The sequence below is a fragment of the Kogia breviceps genome, chromosome 13 (assembly GCF_026419965.1).
Source record: "Kogia breviceps isolate mKogBre1 chromosome 13, mKogBre1 haplotype 1, whole genome shotgun sequence".
Classification (NCBI taxonomy): domain Eukaryota; kingdom Metazoa; phylum Chordata; class Mammalia; order Artiodactyla; family Physeteridae; genus Kogia; species Kogia breviceps.
Window position 1 is genome coordinate 48,150,770 of NC_081322.1, and position 21,828 is coordinate 48,172,597.

Here is a 21,828-nt window from a genome sequence, read left to right on the forward strand (position 1 = left end):
ATTCTAGTAATATCAGATTTATGTAAGCACTTTTTAGCCTCCATAAATCAATCTGAATAAGGCTCCTTTTACTTAAGGGGTTTTGTAATTTAAGTCAGGTGTTGGCCAACTTTTTATGTAAACGACCAGATAGTATATATTTTAGACTTGTGAGCCTTGTGGTCTCTGTTGCAACTACTCATCTCTGCCAGAGACAATTCATAAATGAATGGACATGGCTATCTTCCAATAAAACTTAAAAAAAAATGGTGGTAGGGCTTCCCTGGTGGCGCAGTGGTTGGGAATCTGCCTGCCAAGGCAGGGCACACGGATTCGAGCCCTGGTCTGGGAAGATCCCACATGCCGCGGAGCAGCTAGGCCCGTGAGCCACACTACTGAGCCTGCGCGTCTGGAGCCTGTGCTCCGCAACAAGAGAGGCCGCAACAGTGAGAGACCTGTGCACCGCGATGAAAAGTGGCCCCTGCTCGCCGCAACTGGAGAAAGCCCTCGCACAGAAACGAAGACCCAACACAGCCAAAAAAAAAAAAAAAAAAAGGTAGTAGATTTCCAGTTTATGATCCAGCATGTAAGGAGTTTGGAAGTTGTTAATCTGTTGTAACAACAAGGGAAAGCTAGACAAACTGAAAAATCAACATCTCTTCTTAGATCCATAAGGGAAGTTGAGGTCAGAGGGCAAACTGCTGCTCTCCAAATTGGAGAGACAGACAGGGGAATACAGAGAATTACAACTTATTGGAGGAGAAGAAACCTCCACGGGAGCCAGTGCTGTGGTAGGAAAACCTGAACTATAATTGATGAAGTGCTGGAGGCTCAGAGTGGACAGGTCTGAGAATTAAAAACTCTGGGGGTCCCAGACATCAGGAGCCTCCCCCCTTTTGTGAGTTTTACCTCCAGGAACTCAGCCAGGTGCTCAACTGAACACTGGAGAAAAATTCCCTCATGCTTCTGGCAATAGGAGGGGGAAAGGGACCATTTTGAAATATGCAAGAGCATTCTGTTCTTCTTAACAAGAGGGGCTCTCAAGAGGAACTATTTTACCAGAGCCTAAACTGTTGGGGTTTTATCAGAGCCTAACTGACCTAGGGGAAGACAAATACCCAACTCCAGCCCACTCTAGCCTTTCATGTGGGGGAAGGGAAATACAGTTGGCCCTCTGCACTTACTGGTTCCACATGCATGGATTCAACCAACTGCGGATAGAAAATATTCGAAAAAAAAAAAAAATCCAGAAAGTTCAAAAAAGCAAACCTTGACCCTTTGCCGCACTCCAGCAACTATTTGCATTGCATTTACAACTATTTACATAACATTTACATTGTATTAGGTATTATAATAATCTAGAGATGACAAAGTATATGGGAGAATGTGCTTAGGTTGTATATAAATCCTATACCATTTTACATAAGGGATTGAGCATCTGAGAAATTTGGTATCCACGGAGGTCCTGGAACCAATCCCCTGTGGATACTGAGGGATGACTGTACCCAACTCTAGCCCACTCTAGCACCGCAAAAATGAAATACTTAGATATAAATCTAACAAAATATATATAAGATCTCTATGAGTAAAACTACAAAACACTGATGAAAGAAATCAGAGAGGAACTAAATAAATGGAGAGATATATTCCATGTTCATGTATAGGAAGACTCAATACTGTTAAGATGTTTTTCTTCACAACTTGACCTATAGATTCAATGCAATCCCAATCAAAATCCCAGCAAGTCAATTTTTGGATATCAAAAAATACATCCAAATATGTATTTGATAATTCTAAGGTTTATCTGGAGAGGCAAAAGACCCAGAATAACCACCTAAATATTAAAGGAGAAGAACAAAATTGAAGGACTGACACTGCCCAACTTTCCAGCTTTTTACTATACAGGCACACTAATCATGACAGTGTGGTAGTCATGAAGGAATAGACAAATAGATCAATAGAACAAGATAGAGAACCCAGAAATAAATCCATATAGTCGACTGATCTCTGACACAGGAGGAAAGGCAATACAGTGAAGAAAAGATAGTCTTTTTATCAAATGGTGCTGAAACAACAGGACATCCACATGCAAAATTTGAATACAGAAACAGACTTCACACCCTTCGCAAAAATTAACTCAAAGTATATCACAAACCTAAATGTAAAACATAAAGCTATGAATAACACATAGGAGAACACATAGTTGGCCTTGGGTATGGCAATTACTTTTTAGATAAAACACGAACATGTGATCCATAGAGAAATAATTTGTAAGGTGGACTTCATAATATTAAACACTTCTGCTCTGCAAAAGATAGTGTCAAAAGAATGAGGAGACAAGCCACAGACTGGTGGAAAATGTTTACAAAAGACTCATCTGCTAAAGGACTGTTATTCAAAACATACAAAGAGCACTTAACCCTCAACAACAAGAAAACGAACAACCTGATTTTAAAATGGGCCAAAGACCTTAACAGACACCTTATTAAGTAAGATATACAGATGACAAATAAACATATGAAAAGATGCATCATGTAGCATCAGGGAAATGCAAACTAAAGCAAAAAGATGCCACTACACACCTATTCGAATGGACAAAATCTAGAACACTGACAACGCCAAATGTTAGCAAGAATGTGGAACAACAGGATGTGAAAACAACCTAAATGTCCATTGAGAGATGGATAAAGAAGATGTGGTACATATACACAATGGAATACTACTCAGCTATAGAAAAGAATGAAATAATGCCATTTGCAGCAATGTGGATGGACTTAGAGTTCATCATACTAAGTGAAGTCAGTCAGAGAAAGTCAAATACCATATGATAGCACTTATATGTGGAGCCTAAAATATGATACAATTGAACTTATTTATGAAACAGAAACAGACTAACAGACATAGAAAACAAATTTATGGTTACCAAAGGGGAAAGTGGGTGGGAGAGGGATAAATTAGGAGTTTGGGATTATCAGATACAAACTACTATGTATAAAATAGATAAACAAGGTCCTACTGTATAGCACAGGGAACTCTATTCAGTATCCTGTAATAAACCAAAAGAAAAGAATATGAAAAAGAATATACATATATATATATATACACATATATTGAATCACATTGCTGTACACCAGAAACTAACACAACATTGTAAATCCACTATACTTCAATGAAAAAAGAAAAAAAGGAATTGGAGCAGCAGGAACATTCAATCTTAATGGCGGGAATGCACACGGTACAGCCACTTTGAAAGACAGTTTGGTAGCTTCTTACAAAGCTAAACATACTCTTACCACACGATCCAGTAATTGTGCTCCTTGGTATTCACCCAAAGGAACTGAAAACTGTGTCCACACAGAAACTTGCACACAGGCTTTTACGGCAGCTCTATTCATAATTGCCCAAACCTGAAGAAACAAGATGTCTTTCAGTAGGTGAACAGATAAATTGTGGTACATCTAGACAATTTCTAAAAAGAAATGAGCTATCAAGCCATGAAAAACATGGTGGAACCTGAAATGCATATTGTTAAGTGAAATAAGCCAATCTGAAAAAGCTGCATACTGTATGATTCTAACTATATAGCAATTCTGGAAAAAGCAAAACTATAGAGACAGTAATAAGATATGAGATTGTGAGGAATTGGGAGTGAGGGGAGGGTGGGAAGGATATACAGGTGAAGCACAGAGGAGCTTTAGGGCAGTGAAAATACTCTGTATTATACCATAATGATGGGTTCAGGTCATTATTCATTTGCCCAAAACCACAGAACATACAATACGAAGAATGAACTGTAATGTAGACTATAATCCTTGGATGATAATGCACGTTCATCAGTTGTAACAAATGGGCTTCCCTGGTGGTGCAGGGGTTGAGAGTCCGCCTGCCGATGCAGGGGACACGGGTTCGTGCCCTGGTCTGGGAAGATCCCACATGCCGCGGAGCACTGGGCCCGTGAGCCATGGCCGCTGAGCCTGCGCATCCGGAGCCTGTGCTCTGCAACGGGAGAGGCCACAACAGTGAGAGGCCCGCGTACCGCAAAAAAAAAAAAAAAATTTAACAAATGTACCAGTCTTGTGGGGTGTTGTAAAGGAGGAGGCTATGCATGTGTGGATGCGGGAGGTAGATGGGAAATCTTTGTACCTTCTTCCCAATTTCTCTGTGAACCTAAAACTGCTCTAAAAATAGCCTAGATATAAAGACAAAATACAATAATGTCCTGTGGGATTTAAAACATATGTGCAAGTAAGTACCTTGCAACAATTGCATAAAAGGCAGTAGGGGGTAAGTGGGTTTGTGTTAGGCCGAGTCCTCTAAAAGCAGATGCATAGGGCTTCCCTGGTGGCGCAGTGGTTGAGAGTCCGCCTGCTGATGCAGGGGACACAGGTTCGTGCCCTGGTCTGGGAAGATCCCACATGCCGCAGAGCCCCTGGGCCTGTGAGCCATGGCTGCTGAGCCTGCGTGTCTGGAGCCTGTGCTCTGCAACAAGAGAGGCCACAGCAGCGAGAGGCCCGCGTACCGCAAAAAAAAAAAAAAAAAAAAAAAAAAAAAAGCAGATGCACAGACTGGAGTAGCCATGCAGGAGATGCATTAGGTCAAGGCCTGTGAGGGGACATAGGGAGGGAGCTGGGGAAGGACAAGAGAGCTGTCAGGTCAAATTGTACATTCCACGTGCCTTTCAAGAGCATGTGGCACATTTACCAAGACTGACTGCATGTTGGGCCATAAAATATGTCAAATAATGGAAATCGTTCATATATGTTTTCTGGACACTGCAATTAAGCTAGAAATTGATTACAAAGAAAAATCTCCCAAATGGCTGTACATTAAGCAATGCATTTCTGAAAAACGCATGTTCAAAAACATCATATTGGAAATAAAATATTTGTAATTGAAGGATAATGAAATATTACATATCTGGAATGCCAGAAGGAATGGAGTTTGTTGGGGTTTTTTACCTTTTATGCAGACAATTTCAAACACATTAAAGTGTAATGGGACCCCTTGGTACTCTCTGTTCTATTTTGCTGTGAACCTAAAACTGCTCTAAAAAATAAAGTCTATTTTTTAAATAATTTTTTTAAATTTATTTATTTTTGGCTGTGTTGGGTCTTCGTTTCTGTGCGAGGGCTTTGTCTAGTTGTGGCAAGCGGGGGCCACTCTTCATCGCTGTGCGTGGGCCTCTCCCTATAGCACCTCTCTTGTTGCGTAGCACGGGCTCCAGACGCACAGGCTCAGTAATTGTGGCTCACGGGCCCAGTTGCTCCGTGGCATGTGGGATCTTCCCAGACCAGGGCTCGAACCCATGTCCCCTGAATTGGCAGGAAGATTCTCAACCACTGCACCACCAGGGAAGCCCTAAAGTCTATTTTTAAAAAATAAATAATCAGGGAATGGGACAGATTTGGTCCGTGGCCATGGTCTGTTGACCCTTGGTCTAAATTTTTAATATCCTACAAAGGATGGAGGAATATACAAAACGATACCAAAATACAGACAGTGGTAAACTCCACAGGGACAATCTGGTTTCTTCGTATATAAATTGGAAAGGAAAACAAAGAGAAGGAGGTGGAATGAATAGATCGAAAGAGCCCTAAGAGGTATATCAATCAGTTGCAAAGTGTGGCTCTCACATGGATCCTGATTCAAACTGCAAAATATAAAAATTTAAAAAACTTTAGGATTATGTAGACAACTGAAAATTTGAACACTGATTTGATATTTAATGACATTCAGGAAATATTGCTAACTTTTTAGGTATGATAATGTACTGTGGTTATATATTAAAAAAGAGCTCATCATTTGAGGTATGATGAAATTTTATGATGTGTAGGATTTGTTTAAAAATATTATGAGGAGTGGGAAGCACCTGCAGAGGGCAGGGCGATCAGCTCGGTGCTTTGTGACCACCTAGAGGGGTGGGATAGGGAGGGTGGGAGGGAAAAAATAAAAATAAAAAAAAATATTATGAGGGATTTAGCTCTGTATTTGGGGGAAGTGAATGGGGATATAGGTTTGTTCATGAATCAGTCACTGTTTAAGCTGGGTGATGATACATGGAAGTTCATCATGCTTTAACGTATTTGAAATCGTTCACATAAAAGTTAAAGCAAACAAACTCCACCACATTTCTCAGCCACATTTGCTTCTTCATCACCTGCAATTTCCTTACTTTTTTTCAGTTTATTATATACTTAAAGTGTACTGTTTTCAAACTAACGACATATATCTAATCTAGTTAGCTGTGGGATTAAATTTAGACAACACAACCCATCCTTTATAAAAATGCATTGCCACATTCTTATATCTGAAGTGTTGTACAGCTTGCAAAATCCACCCTGTCATGCTGGTTTGCACTCCATAACATGTCTTAGCTGAGTATTCAGCATTGCTTCTAAATGTTCTTCAATTGAACAGGTTTAATTTTTAATTTATCAGTTGATTTATCATATAAATCCTATGTACTAGATCCATAACTGCTTGAAGAATAACTTTCCAGTAGCTGTATAGATCATTTTCTCTTTTGCTCTATAAAAGATATGCCACCAAATGCGGTGATATTAGTTTTCTCTTGAATGACCAAGAAATTGTTCTGATAACTGTATGTCTTTCTTTCCTTTGTTTAATTTTAAGACCCTAACTGACAAATTCAGCATGCTGTGTTTCCAAGTATTTTTTTGAAGGTTTTAAACTTTCATTTGCAAAGATATCATTACAAATATTTTTTTAAAGTTCAGGGTCTCATTTTTGGAGCTTACATATTTGACAAAAATATATTTTAAGATAATCTTTTAAAAATTCTTATGTCTAGTTCTAGTCTTGCAGTGTGGCTTGATGGAAATCAAAGTTTACCCTTTGAGCCAACATTTTTTTCTTAATATTGTCATTCTTTATGCTTCAAGATCCAGCAGTTGAACCTGGACTAGGCCTAGGTATTTTTTACTTAAAGAGGCTTTTACCTCTTAAGGAGAAAATGATCCATTTTAGAGGCTATTTGTATTAGCTCAACCACAAGGTTACAACTTCCAATAATGAAAACTGTAGTAAATGATAATGTCCTTTCTAAAAAAAAAAATAGTGAAATTTTTTTTTTCTGCAGTAGATTAAATTACTGAGCTCTTACTACCGAGCAGACATTGTGCTAAACACTTCACATACACTATTGCCCTAATTCTTACAACAATCAAATGAGGACTGGAATAGCATCACCTCCATGGTGCCATTGCCACACTCCAGATAAGGATACAGGGGAGGGAGCAAGTGGATAAGCTAGCTGAAAGGATCTTCCTTAGAGCCCAGCCTCTTACACATTATTCTGAATTGTTCATCTCTAATAGTTTTCTGTAAAATTGAGATGGTTCTACCTGGCCTAGATAGATCATATGTTTAGTTGTGAAGATTAAGTTAAACTTAAAACATTTTTGTAAACTGAAAAGAAATCAAATACTGTTCCCATAATGTTTGGGATGTAACATCTTTCTGATGCTGTGCAACTCTTTCTGCATTTTTCTGTACATGGTAGAATTTGAGGAGTTTAGATATGCTTAAGTCCAAAATTTGTATTCTAAACCCTTAAAGTTCCTGAAAGTGCCACATTTACCCCTTTTGGTGGGGGGAGAATGACAAATAAGAAATCATTTAGAAAAGAAAGAAGTTCATCAAATTCTTTGGATTGAATGTACATATATCTCTCTCTATCTATAATAGGACATGCAGTGCAGTTTTCCTGTTGTCCCAGAATTGTGGCTGAAAACAAAAGGCAATGAATCTATCTCCTTCAAAGCGCATAGATGCAGCCTGAAATGGGAGTAACCACAGGGCACCTTCATTCTTAGCCCACTGAAAAGTGCCAAAGGAGAGAAATGGGCCCCCATCTTTTCCCACCTCCTCTTAGGAAGCTGAACATCCCTTAAGCCAGGAGACCTGCTAACCTACCTCTGGCTTTCTAGGAGGAAACAAACAAACAAACAACAGGAGAGATGCCATGATCTGCATACTGGGGGTGGTGGTAGAGACTGTCAGATGGAGATGGTTTGCTTAAGTTTTCAATTCAAAGAAGTAGAAAAGTTGCAGTCGCATGTGCCTTCACACTTGAGTTGGCCATGGGGAGATGAGATTGATGTCTCTAATCGTGGCAGAAGAGGCAAACAGTGGGACAAAAAGGTGAGGAAAGCAGAGAAATGTGGCAGGGCGTCAGCTGGGGGTGCCGGGGTGCCCTGTGGAATACGTAGCCAAATTTCAAAGGGACGCTGGTGCCTGGGGAGCTTCCTTAGCAGGGCATCCTGGAGTCCCATAGGCAACAGCAATGGCCAGCGAGGAAGAAGACCGCAGGCTTTCCTGGTCATGGCCTTTCCCCGCCCCCTCTTCTGTGCCCATCAGCAGAGAAGCAGGTGCAGAGGAGACCGAGGGATGTCAAAGAGTGTAAAGAGGGTGCTTGTTGCCCATCTCTCACTTCCTCGGGCTGAGCTGCCAAAGGGAGGAAAATTTTGAGATGAACGTGAGATTCAAGTTTTAAAATAAAGTGAAGTGGGTCTTAGAAATGAAAAGGAGACTAGTTGAAAAAGTGACAATGATTGAAACATTAAGGCATGGAGCCAAGGTGTTAACAGATGTTTCCCAGTAGAAAAAGGGGGCCTGAAAAAACAAGGATTAGGTAGGTATCACAAAAACATGCAACTGTTTGATTTCATATATAGGTTATGTATATGTATATATAATAAAATATATAATATATAACATGTAATAATATTATATATACAAACCCACATATTTAGGAAGGTGAGAAGTACTATAAATAGAGCCATGAAATATATGAGGAGCCATGAGATTTACAAGGAAGGAGAGAGAACTTCAGGTTAGGGAATCAAGGAAGTTGTATTGAGGAGGTGGCATATGGGATGAACCTTGAGAAATGGGTCGGGATTTGGGCAATACCTAGTTGGGAAACAGGAATTCGGGAGAAGGGAAGATCTTGTGCAAAAGGGGCAAAAATGGTACAGAACTGCTGCAGGGAAGTACAGTACTGGCCTGGAGGACCACTTTGTAGTCCGAATTGGCTGTGTTAAGGGGATGATACCGCGCAGTATGGGCAGTTTACATCAAATAGAGGTGGTGACTGAGGTCAATCGTGCTGGTAGTGAATAATCACTGAATGAACGAATGAACGAATTGAAGAATGCAGTGACTGGAGAGCCAGGCGATGTAGCCTCTCTTTTATGAACTAAGCAATGAACAGCCCGTAAGGATACCGACTTAGAGAGGAATGACGTGGGCACAAAGCATTGTGTTTCAGGAACATTACTAAATATCCTCATTGCCACTCTTGGAAGAATTAGCCTCGGCTAGAAGATTTGACCGAGGTACAGACCTCTCTACCGGGCACACTTCCGCCTCTGAAGGCACTTCCTTCTGGCGACCCTTGGTTGACCTCCAGCATCAACACATGCTGAGGGCTACTTTCTACCCCTAGGTTCCTTCTGGCATTTGTAATTTCCAATCCACTTGGGCCATTTTTGCTCTTTGGAAGCCGTTTCTGGGGGGGCTATGAGAAGTGACAGACCGTTCAAGATGCCCAGGATCCGAGGGACGCGGGTTCCCGGGAATCGTCCATTCTAACCAAGAAGACACGCGCCTGACTGACGTCCTGCTCCGAGTGTTGCCGGCGTCTGCTGCTCGCCCTCCGCGCCACCAGGGGGCGCGCTCTGTCTCCGGCACAGCTAGTTCGCAGCCGCACGCCGTCCCTCCCCGCGCCGAGCTAGGCCCCATCCTCGGACCCAGAGGCCGCGTCAGAGTTCCACGTCGACCAATTAGAACTGTCCATGTACTAGCGGGGGCGGGGCTGCCGAGGCAAGAGGAAGATGGCGGCGGGGGCGAGGTGAGGTGTTGGCAGTAGAAAGGGGTTCGGGTGCGGGGGGCGGGAGAACGCGGAGAGATGGCCCGCGCCGGCTGCAGGGCCGGATAAGAAGCGGTCACGCCGCGGGTGTAGAAGAGAGGAGGGCGCCCGGGCGCCACGAGAGTATGACGGGGCTGTACGAGCTGGTGTGGCGGGTGCTGCATGCTCTGCTCTGCCTGTACCGCACGCTCACCTCCTGCCTCCGTGTTCGGTTCGGCACCTGGAACTGGATCTGGCGGCGCTGCTGTCGGGCCGCCTCCGCCGCGGTCCTAGCGCCGCTCGGCTTCACGCTCCCCAAGCTCCTGGCTGTCGGCAGGAACGGCAGGAACCGCCGTCACCACCGGCATCCGCGCGGGGGGCCGACCCCGGCCGCCGCCCACCCGCGGCTACGCTGGCGCGCGGACGGCCGTTCCTTGGAGAAGCTGCCTGTGCACATGGGCCTGGTGATCACCGAGGAGGAGCAGGAGCCCAGCTTCTCGGACATCGCAAGCCTCGTGGTGTGGTGTATGGCCGTGGGCATTTCTTACATTAGCGTCTACGACCACCAAGGTGAGACCGGGAGCGGGTAGGGGGGGCTGGGGCGTCTCCGGCCGCGGGTACCGCGCATCGGGCAGGTGGACCCGGGGCGCGTCGCTCGGCACAGACATCCCGGCTCCGCGAGTTACCTCGTCCGGAGGCCCTTAAGTGCAAATTATGGTGCTGGCGCTTTCGAGGAAGGGAGATAGGCTTAATTGGACACCTACTAAGTTCCTGAATTCGATTCAGTCGCCTTCTACGTATTTAAAAATATTTCTTATTCGTTATAATGTCACACTAAGGTGGATGATGTTTCTGTACCCTTGTTTCACAAATGGGGAAGCTACGGTAACAACATTCATTGATTTGTCCAAAGTTCGAGAGGTAGTAATAGGAGGATTGAAATTTTAGCCAGTCTGTGCTTTTTTTTCCACAGATTTATCTTTTTGTTTTACACTGCAGTGGTTCTTCAGAGAGGCTCAAGGCACTGTTTTTAAGTCACAGCAGGCTGTGGAGGATTTATGCATAAGCTAAGTGGTTGGGGACAAGTGGCATTTGAAGTGGGTTTATGAAGAGTACGTGAGAGAGTGGATAGACAGAAAGGAAAGTGGTCACCGTCTGTCTTCGGAGGTCTGGGATGTTGTGCGATCCTTGATCCTCAGGGGCCAACACAGTACTTGTCCTCCCATAAGTTTTTTGTTTGTTTGTTTTTGCGATACGCGGGCCTCTCACTGTTGTGGCCTCTCCCGCTGCGGAGCACAGGCTCCGGACGCGCAGGCTCAGCGGCCACGGCTCACGGGCCCAGCCGCTCCGCGGCATGTGGGATCTTCCCGGACCGGGGCACGAACCCGTGTCCCCTGCATCGGGAGGCGGACTCAACCACTGCCCCACGAGGGAAGCCCCCTCCCATAAGTTTTGATTGAGGAAGTTTTCACTGTAGGGAATTTTTGTAGGTACAAGACTTCAGCATTGTTCGGGTAGCTACAAACCTAAAGCACAGTGCTAGGCATATTCCCTGGAGTTTTACATTTACTTTCATGGATTCTCAGGCTTGTAGGGTGGAGGATAGACACACTCACATGAGTGGCATGGGTAGCAACAAATGTTGGGAGTTAGTAACTGCTGTGAGAAGGGGGAAGAGAAATTCTCATTGGAAAAACTTGAGAAGTTCCTCCAGAGGAGATGGCGTTTAAGCAGGATATTGAATGAATAGGAGATCAGGTTGGGGAAGGCTCTAAATGTCATGTTTGGGTTTCAGTCAAATCCTGAAAGCAATGGTATTTCCTTAAAGGTAAGAATGATTTAGGAGTATTGGTATGAAGGAAAAAAAACTAATGTTTTAGGCTGTGTTCAGTACCTTAAATTACTGGTATGCTCACAGAAACTACAACTTGATTTTTAATCTTTAAGTCTTTGTTAGACAGGCAGGTTTAAGTGTGACATTTTGTCAGAAAGGTTAGGTTGAGGTCAGACAACTCCTCTTGCAGGCTGTTAGAGTAATCTTTGGTTGACTGATTGCCTTCCTTGCAGTCAGCAAGGAATATTGTGACTCATAGCCTGTCATCATCAAATGATAATTTACCCTGAAAGATAAAGTTTAATATACTCAGGGGCTTACATTTTTTGGAGCTTGCCAGAACAATAGAAATCACAAGACTGTTATAAGGTGATACACTCTTTGCTTAAGCAATGCAGTAGAAACGTTGGGGGGAAAAAAGTAACTGAAGCAGGCCTTCCCTGATGGTGCAGTGGTTGAGAGTCCGCCTGCCGATGCCGGGGACCACGGGTTCGTGCCCCGGTCCGGGAGGATCCCACAAGCTGTGGAGCGGCTGGACCCGTGAGCCGTGGCCGCTGAGCCTGCGCGTCTGGAGCCTGCACTCCGCAACGGGAGAGGCCACGACAGTGAGAGGCCCGCGTACCGCAAAAAAATAAGTGAAGCAGAAACGGAAATTAATTAAAGCTGTGGAGCAATGTGGTGAGTTCAGTTCAAGTGAGTCACTTATAGCCAGGGGATTCTTTTAAAGCAGAAGTACCTTTACCTTCTAGTAGAGAAGGAAAATGAATAGCTGAATAGTTTAAGTTGGTGGCTGCCTACGAACGCAGATTATAATATTGCCACACTTCCTTGTTCTGGCAATTCTTGTTCTTAAATTGCTGTTGGGATTCAGAAATAGCCTGTGTCATATTCGCTAAAATAAAAATGATTGGTAATGAAAAGGAAGAAGTCAAGCTAAGCAAAGGGAGTTTTACAGAGCATTTTCAGTGCATGGAATCAAGAGCATTTTGTGTCTACTGTAAAAGCCATTTCAATTATTTTTTAAGGGATAAAAGTTAATTTCATTGTTTGAAATAAGAGGCTTTCAATTTACTCATCCTTGGTTTTGACTGATTGATTCATTCATTTAAACAGGTGACAGATTGGGTGTGTAAGTACCAGATACTGTTCTAGGCAAGAGAGTGCCCCAGTGAAAAAAACAGACAAAAATTCCTACTCTCATGGAACTTACATTTTAGTGGAAGTCTGACAAATATTATAAATGAGTAAAATGTATTCGATCATAAAAGCAAAGAGGAAAAATAAAGCAGAGGACAGGGAGAGGAATGTTGAAAGTCAGTGGTGGAGTAGGGGGTACAGTTTTAAATAGAGTGGCCAAAGAAAGCCTCGGTGACTTTTGAGTAGACCTGAAAGAGGTGAGCGATCAAGCCATGTGGATATGTGAGAAAAATTATTCCTTTTTCAGGGGAACTGTAAATACTTAAGCTATATTTGGTTTTCCCAAACTTTCACTTAAACCTATTTCTATGTGAATATTTAACTGATTTTTAAAATCCTGTTGACATACTCTAAATGTCAACTTATTGAGTACCTACTGGGATACAAAGAACTACAAGAAATTGTCTCTCTTAAAGAGTTAATACTCAAGTTAGGGATAGTTACTAAAAATTAATGCAAGCTAATATATAAATGCTAGTGAATGGAAGAGACTTTAAGGAGAAGAAAACAGAAAAATCCCTGAGGAGCAAGGTAACCTCCATATGTCCATAGGAGGTGACATCTGAGATGGGCCTTGCAAAAATAGGTAGAATTTGGATTAGCATAATCAGTACAGTGTTCTTTGTGTGTGCGTGTGTGTGACAGAGAGAGAGAGAGAGAGAGCGAGAGAGAGAGCGAGCGAGAGAGAATGGGGAACTCCCCATTGGCAGCATTCCCATTAGAGTAGATTGAACAACAGCATCGAGCAGTGTGTTGGGATCAGTAGATATAATAGGTAAGTTTATGTAATGAAAGGTTGAGAAATGAGGTAGGTTGAAGGCTTGGCCACCTGTTCCGGTTATCTGTAGCTTTGTAGTCTACTCCAGAGCATGGTGTTTTAAAACAATTTATGAGTTGACTCGGTTCAAGTGGACAGTTCTTCCTTGGGGTTGGTTCTACTCATAAGGTTACAGTCAGGTAGTAGCTGGGACATAAAGGTTTCTTACCATACATTAAGTGCCTGGTTTATGATGGCTGGAATAGATGAGGACAGGTTGGTCATCTGTCTTCACATGGCTAGCTTAAGTTTCCTCATTTAATAGTGGCCTTGGGGTAGTCATGCTTCTTTTATAGGCACTCCCAAAGAATTAGCCAAAGGCCAAAGCTGCAAGACTTCTTATGACCTAGCTTAGGAAATCATACAGTGTTACTTCTGCTGTATTCTTTTGGTCTGAGAAGTCACAGGTCTGCCCCAAATCACGAAAGTGGAGAGGTAGACTTTACCTCTCGATGAGAAAATGGCTTATGCAGTAGGAGTCGGGGCTGGGGCTGGTGGCAGCCATCTTGGAGATGAGCTACTGTACCACCTTCCATTTTCCCCTGTCTTGTACCCCTTAACCTCCCAAATTTGTATTTAAATCAGTGTTCACTCTAATTATAGTTGGATTTAGATTATATTTAATTCTTAGACTAAAAAAAAATCCACTGATATTTACCTTGGTTTGACTCTGCCAACAGACTGATCTTTTCATTTTCATCTACTTGCACTCTTTCTTGATTATAATCAAGAATTTCTGTAAGTAACAATTTCATCTGTCAGAAATTGGAGTTGTTTTCTCAGGTATTTCTTGAGCTCAGAATTCTAGAAGGGAGATTTGGCTATTTTGTCTACATTATTATAATTTAAGAAATAACCATAATTGGGCTAGTACAAAAATTGGAGTTTGGGGCTTTTGGTGCTGTAGCCTTAGGGGTGTTATGCTTGCCTGGGTTCACTTGAAGTACGCCTAGATCCAAGTTACCTAGAGATACATTATTATCTTCAGTGATGGAACCTGTTCATGTTGCTCAGCTGTATTGGTGCCATGCTGAGAACCTTGCTGTAGGGCAATAGTTTTCAAAACATGGTCTGTGGACCATCTGTGAGTGAGTCATTGGGGGTGTTTATAAAAAATACAGATTCAGCACAGTTATTGATTAGACCAAATTAGGGGAGTGGGACCTGAGCATCTCTATTTTTATTAAGCTACTTATATGATACATTTGCACATTGAAGTTTGACCCTAACACAAATGAAAGGATACCCTGCTACTTGTATTACATCAAATTATTCATTCATCCTTCATGTTCCTTTTCATAAGTGAAGATAATGTTGGGTGGGTCTTAATATTAATTATTACTTAATATTACTTTTTTCTTTCTATTTTATTTTTAATTAATTTTTATTGGAGTATAGTTGATTTATAATGTTGTGTTAGTTTCTGCTCTACAGCAAAGGGAATCTGTTATACATATATATACATTATACATATAATTAATTTTTATTGGAGTATAGTTGATTTATAATGTTGTGTTAGTTTCTGCTCTACAGCAAAGGGAATCTGTTATACATATACATATATCCACTCTTTTTCAGATTCTTTTCTCATATAAGTCATTACAGAGTACTGAGTAGAGTTCCTTGTGCTATACAATATGTCCTTATTGTTTATTTTATATATAGTAGTGTGTATATTTCAATCCCAATCTCCTAATTTAGCCCTCCCCCACCCTTCCCCTGCCCCATAACCATAAGTTTGTTTTCTACATCTGTGACTTTATTTCTGTTTTGTAAATAAGTTCATTTGTACCATTTTTGTAGATTCTACATATAAGCAATATCATATGATATTTGTCTTTCTCTGACTGACTTCACTCAGTATGACAATCTCTAGGTCCATCCATGTTGCTGCAAATGGCATTATTTCATTGTTTTTTAATAGCTGAGCAATATTCCATTGTATATATGTACTATATCTTCTTTATCCATTCCTCTGTCCATGGACATTTAGGTTGCTTCCATGTCTTGGCTATTGTAAATAGTGCTGCAGTTAATTATTACTTAATATTACTGTAAATTGGAGTGATCCAGAATAAGGCATTGCCTTCTATGTGAGAATTCAGTAATAAAACAAATCTTTTGTGTTGCTCTTTTTAGTGTTATTTCCGTAGTTGTAAATCTATACTAGGTATCATAGGAAATGGTTTTTGGTTTCAGATTTCTTACACTAAAATTAAAAAGATCTGCCCTGTGTACTCCCAGCCTTCTCAACATATTTCTCACTATTTTATATGCCTTTTGCTGAATGCATAATTAGGTTACTTGATGTTCCCTCCTTCTGGAGTGTCCTCTTCTCCTTTTCTTGGCAAATGGCTGTCTAGCTGTCAAAAGGCTATCACTGATCCTTTTAAGTCTATCCAAACTATCACCTCTTAGGTAGTCTTTCTTGGCTATTCCATTCCTAATCTTTCTGTCCTTGAATCTCCTTAAATATTGTACATCTTTAAAAGTACTTCCATTCTCCATTTTGTGAAGTCGTAGTCGTATGTATGTGTCCGAACTTTCTTACTAGATTGTAAGCTTTGCAGATGCTAGCTGTCCTTCTCATTGTTGCTTCACCTACAGATTGTAGCTTGGTGTTTGCATGTAATGAGTAGGTCGGTATATATTCCTTGAATCGGAAGAAGGGGCTGCATTTCTTGTAGATAAGAATGATGAACTCAGTTGTAATTTGTTTCCCAACACCAGTACCCAGAAGACTTAATCAAAATAGTGGGGGGGGGGGCTTCCCTGGTGGCGCAGTGGTTGAGAATCCGCCTGCCGATGCAGGAGACACGGGTTCGTGCCCTGGTCCGGGAAGATCCCACATGCCGCGGAGCAACTGAGCCCGTGAGCCATGGCCACTAGGCCTGCGCGTCCGGAGCCTGTGCTCCGCAGCGGGAGAGGCCACAACAGTGAGAGGCCCGCATACTGCAAAAAAAAAAAAAAAAAAAAAATAGTGGGGGGAAATGAACATAGTTTGCCCTAGTTTACTTATTTGGCACACTGACACAGATGTTGTCAGGAAATATAATTTTATCAAGTATTGTTCTCCTTACGCTGAAATACAGAGTTGCCAGAAGTGTTGAAAGTCTAAATATAAATGTGATTAGATTTGATATACAGACAATACAAACTAGAGTACTTGTCTTCCCTCATGTGGAAACTCATGTAAGGGAACATTCTATTTCTAATCTTCATCTTTGTATAGTATATTTCAAAAATATACAGAATTTCACATTTATCTTAACATCCTGGGATGTCCTCTTCCCTTTTTCTATGAAAGGGCTAGCTACCTGTCAAAAGCTATCAATAGATCCTTGTACATCATTCTCACTATTACCTGCTAAGTAGCCTCTCCTGACTGTTCCATCCCATTTTGCTTTGTCTTTGAAAAGCTCTATCCGTCTTTTGAACTGACCTCATTCTCTGAGTACCTTTCTATTTAACCGTACTGGATTTATGTATGAAAATAAACCTTTCCTTAATAGTAATAATTACTCTTTGTTGCACTCTTACTATGCACTAGATGCTATGCAAAGAAGTGAGTTAAATCCTTAGCACTTTTAGCAGTCAAGAAACTGAGACTTAGAAAACCAAGAACCCATATATAGGAAGGGGCAGATCTAGAATTTGAATCAGATTTTTTTTTTTTTTTTTTTTGCGGTACGCGGGTCTCTCACCGCCGTGGCCTCTCCCGCCGCGGAGCGCAGGCTCCGGACACACAGGCCCAGCGGCCACGGCTCACAGGCCCAGCCGCTCCGCGGCACGTGGGATCCTCCCGGACCGGGACACGAACCCGCGTCCCCCGCATCGGCAGGCGGACTCCCAACCACTGCGCCACCAGGGAAGCCCTTGAATCAGATTTTATTCCAAAGCTTTGGTACTTAAGCATTATGCTGTACTGACTTCCACTGAGAAGAGACTGTAACCACAGTACAGTCATGTTAGTACTCTTCCTGATTATGTTGTGTCATCTTAAAGTCTTGGTAAAGTGGGTACTTATCTAGAGGTAGTTGAAATAATTTATAAAAGATATTTAAAGGTAAATAGAATTTTCTTCATACTACTAATATAAACATTCATTCTTTGAGTCATAGGACACACTTGACTTTTTTAATCAACTAAATTTAGTTTTATGGAACTCCAACTCTGTATTGAACTGTTTCCTTGTCAGGTGAGCTGAGTCTGGGAAGACATTCTCATTTAAAAAATGTGCAGCCAGAGGCTGAGAAAGCCCACTTGGCTAGTTTATTTTACACATCTCTCCTGCTAAAGAACTGGGACTTAAAATTTAGCCAGCGCTCTTTCCTGTATGCTGTGCCACCATCACACACATCTTTCTTGGTACAACATGCTCATTCCAGTATAATTGTTGTTCTATGAGGTATCCTGGGGCTCGCGCTCTCTCTCTCTCGCTCTCTCTCTCTCTCGCTCTCTCTCCCTTTTTTAAAATTTAGTATTTTATTTATTTATTTTTGGCTGCATTGAGTCTTCGTTGCTGTGCACGGTCTTTCCCTAGTTGCGGTGAGCGGGGGCTACTCTTCCGTTGCGGTGCGCGGGCTTCTCATTGCGGTGGTTTCTCTTGTTACGGAACACAGGCTCTAGGCACGCGGGCTTCAGTAGCTGTGGCTCATGGGCTCTAGAGCATAGGCCCAGTAGTTGTGGTGCACGGGCCTAGTTGCTCCGCGGCATGTGGGATCTTCCTGGACCAGGGCTCAAACCCGTGTCCCTTCCATTGGCAGGTGGATTCTTAATCACTGCATCACCAGGGAAGCCCTCCTGGGGCTCTCTCTTGAAATAAAATTGTTTAATGGTTTGTAAGATTTATTTTGTTATGACTACTTCAGTCATGTAAAATTTTATTGGTAGATTTTTTTTTTAAATTATTGTTCCATAAGTATATGTTTTTTTCTCTGAAGGTTGCCTCTGATAATGTTACAGTTGGATTGTTAGAGAATTAAATGAGGGTAACCACCTGATAATTTACTTAGGTGTCTTGTTTAAAAGAAGAAAGGTAGACTATTTCGAAGGATGGGCGTTTATTTGCAAAAAAGTATTACTTTAGTTCCTTAGCTGGTGAGATGCTTTGTAACCAGAGAGACTGGTTCAATGTTTATCTCGCTTTTCTTCCCTTCCTTTCTCTTGTCCTTATAAACACTTGCTGTTAGATATTTCTTTAAAAATATGTTTCTATAGAAGGGAAGGAATAATCACATAAAAGTTCAAATTTCAGATCTAGAAGAAATATTAAATGTGTATTTTGAAAGCCTCATTTTCTAGAATTGATTATTCAGTTCATGTAAATTTTAGAAGAAGCAGTATTTAAGGGATACAGATAAGATTTGCTGATTGAATACTTGTTTAATTAAACTCTTACTTGGTTCCCTTAATTCGAAAAAACTATTACATCATGGTGTTATTACCCAGTTAATGTGTACATAGTTGATTGTTAGGGTAGACTGAATATTGAAACTTATAAATAATTCTAAAATGTAATTTTAACTATTAAAGACCCCAATAAGGTCTTTATATCCTGAACAGTATATAACCTGATTGGTGGATAGGACATACTTAATTCTCTCTTTGAAGTATTTTCTCTTCTGGCTTCCATGACATCGTGTCTGGTTGGATTTCTTCCTATCTTGCTGACTGTCCCTTCTGATCCTTATGTCTGACTTGTTTTCTCCACTTCTAAAAGTTGAGATGTCCTAGAATTTTGTTCTGTATGTGTGCCCATGTCTTTCTGATGTTCACCCTATCTCCTAGATCAGGGGTCAGAAAACATTTTCTTAAAGGGCCAGCTAGTAAGTATTTTAGACTTAGTGGGCTGTATGATCCGTGTCACAAATACTCAACTTTGCCAATATAGTCAGAAAGTGGCCATAAACGAATGGTGTGACTGTGTTCCAGTAGCAGTAGTTTGCTGACTCCTGTCCCAGATGGTTTTTCCAATCCTTTGGCTTTAACTGTCACCTGTGTGCTCACACTCAGGTTTGAATCTCCAGTCCTTATCTCTCCTATAATTCCAGGCTCCTGTATCTCACCCTACCTAACATCTCCACTTTGATTTCTTTAGGAATCTCAAATGCTTAACATGTCCAAAACAGTACTCTTGAATTTCCCCCCCTAAACCTGCCTTGCTCAGCTTTTTTCCCATCTCAGAAAATACTACTACCTTCCAACCAACTGCTCAAGCTAAAAATTTAGATGTGAGTCTTCTACATCATGTTCTACCTCTAATCTTAATCTTCTAGAATATATCCCAAATTTGTCACTTGGTTTGGTTCTTCATTGTAGCCGTCCTAGTTTGAGTTTTCATTATTTTTCACCTGGATTATTGCTGTAATAGCCTCTTAATTTATCTTCAGTTCTGTTCTGACCCCTGTATAATCCATTCTTCACCCACCAGCAAAATGATCTTTTTTGGCAATACTATTCAAACTCTGAATAAAACCTTCCAACGGCTTCCCATTGTACTTGGAATGTTTTCTGAATTCAGAGACCTTTATTGTTAAATAATGCAATTGTTAAGATAATCATGAGACTACCACCAAAGAAGGATACATGTTATATAAGTGAAAAAAGCAGGATACAAAATTGCATGGTCATATATTCCAAGATTACACATGCATGTGGACAAAGGCTTGGAAATGTTAAAAACCAGAAATAATTGTATTATGATGGTAAGATTAAGGGACGTTCAAGTTATTAGGAAGGATGGTTAGGGGACATATCCTTATTGTCTAAACTTTGAACATCTTATACAGTTTTTAATAATAGAATTCAAAAAGATATTTCTTAGGATATAAAAAGAAATCTACATTTGGTATAGTTAGTGTTTATCAAAAACACCAAAAACATTGTTGTCTTTCTGAGGTCCAGCTTTCCTAGCATAATATTTTATTCTTTCATGGAAATTGTAGGTTTTTCTGGGTGTGTGCATTTTAAAAAAATTCGGCTCTTTTCATGTAGCTTTTCTATATATGTTTCCAGTTAGCTTACATGTGGGAAATTGAGAGTGCATGAGATATAATTGTAGAGCAACAAGCATAATGTAAAATTCTTTAAGTCATTATTGCAAAAACTTATTTTATATTCACAAGTCATTCTTAAAGAATTCAAGTATCTGTTACCTTGTGACTACTTTTTTTTTTTTTTTTTTGCGGTACGCAGGCCTCTCACTGCTGTGGCCTCTCCCGCTGCGGAGCACAGGCTCCAGACGCACAGGCTCAGTGGCCATGGCTCACGGGCCCAGCCACTCCATGGCATGTGGGATCTTCCCGGACCGGGGCACGAACCTGTGTCCCCTGCATTGGCAGGCAGACCCTCAACCACTGCGCCACCAGGGAAGCCCCCTTGTGACTTATTAAAAGCCTTTTTAAAAAGAGCTCTAGTCTTAGTTATTTGAAAAAGATTCTGTTCATTTGTAAAGGGATCAGCTTTATTTATTTTATGAAGTTTAACTTTTGGGGGAGGGAAATTCAAAATTTAATAGTAAGATGGATTTAGCATTGGTTATCAGCATTAGAAATAGTTACTGAACTGAATAATTAGAAGCCAGGAGACCTGGATTTCAGTCCAAAGTCTTAGAGTCTTGACCAAGGAGAATTGCTTGACCTTTCTGGGTCTGTTTCCTCATCTGTAAAAGGATGGGATAAAATAATTCTTGCAGTTCATTATTATATAACTCTGTAAAATACATGTTTCTCAAAAATTTGAGTATTTGCTAATGTTTTCTCCTTAGATTGGTTATTTCTAAATGAATACAATCTCAACTTCCTTTTGCATAAAATGACTTTTGTTATAGTTTCTTTACTTTTATTGATATTACATCATTTTGGTTTTAGTTTAGATTCTGTGAAGGCAAACAAGATGAATTATGATATAAGAAAAAGACTCTTCCACATATCAATATATTATGATATTGCCAGAGGAGTTGCCTGTCTCAGTCAAAGGCATTCTTGTGATGTGAAGTGTGTATATGTAGACTTTGAATACTGAAGAAAATTATAAGCTGAGACTATTGCTTATGGGAAATAAGATAAGTACCATAGAGTATAATCAGATTTCTGGATGGGGGTCAAGCTGTGAGGTATCAGGAATTAT

General features: G+C 41.1%; 1 protein-coding gene across 1 annotated transcript in view; it reads left to right on the forward strand.

Moving 5' to 3' along the window:
* Positions 1-9,361: 9,361 nt before the first annotated feature.
* NUS1 (NUS1 dehydrodolichyl diphosphate synthase subunit) overlaps positions 9,362-21,828 on the forward strand; it is a 28,843-nt gene continuing 16,376 nt past the window's right edge. Inside the window, exon 1 of the mRNA XM_059083314.2 lies at positions 9,362-10,420. Coding sequence (XP_058939297.1) covers positions 9,997-10,420 — 424 coding nt within the window. The 5' untranslated portion in view covers positions 9,362-9,996. The remainder of the gene's footprint in view (positions 10,421-21,828) is intronic.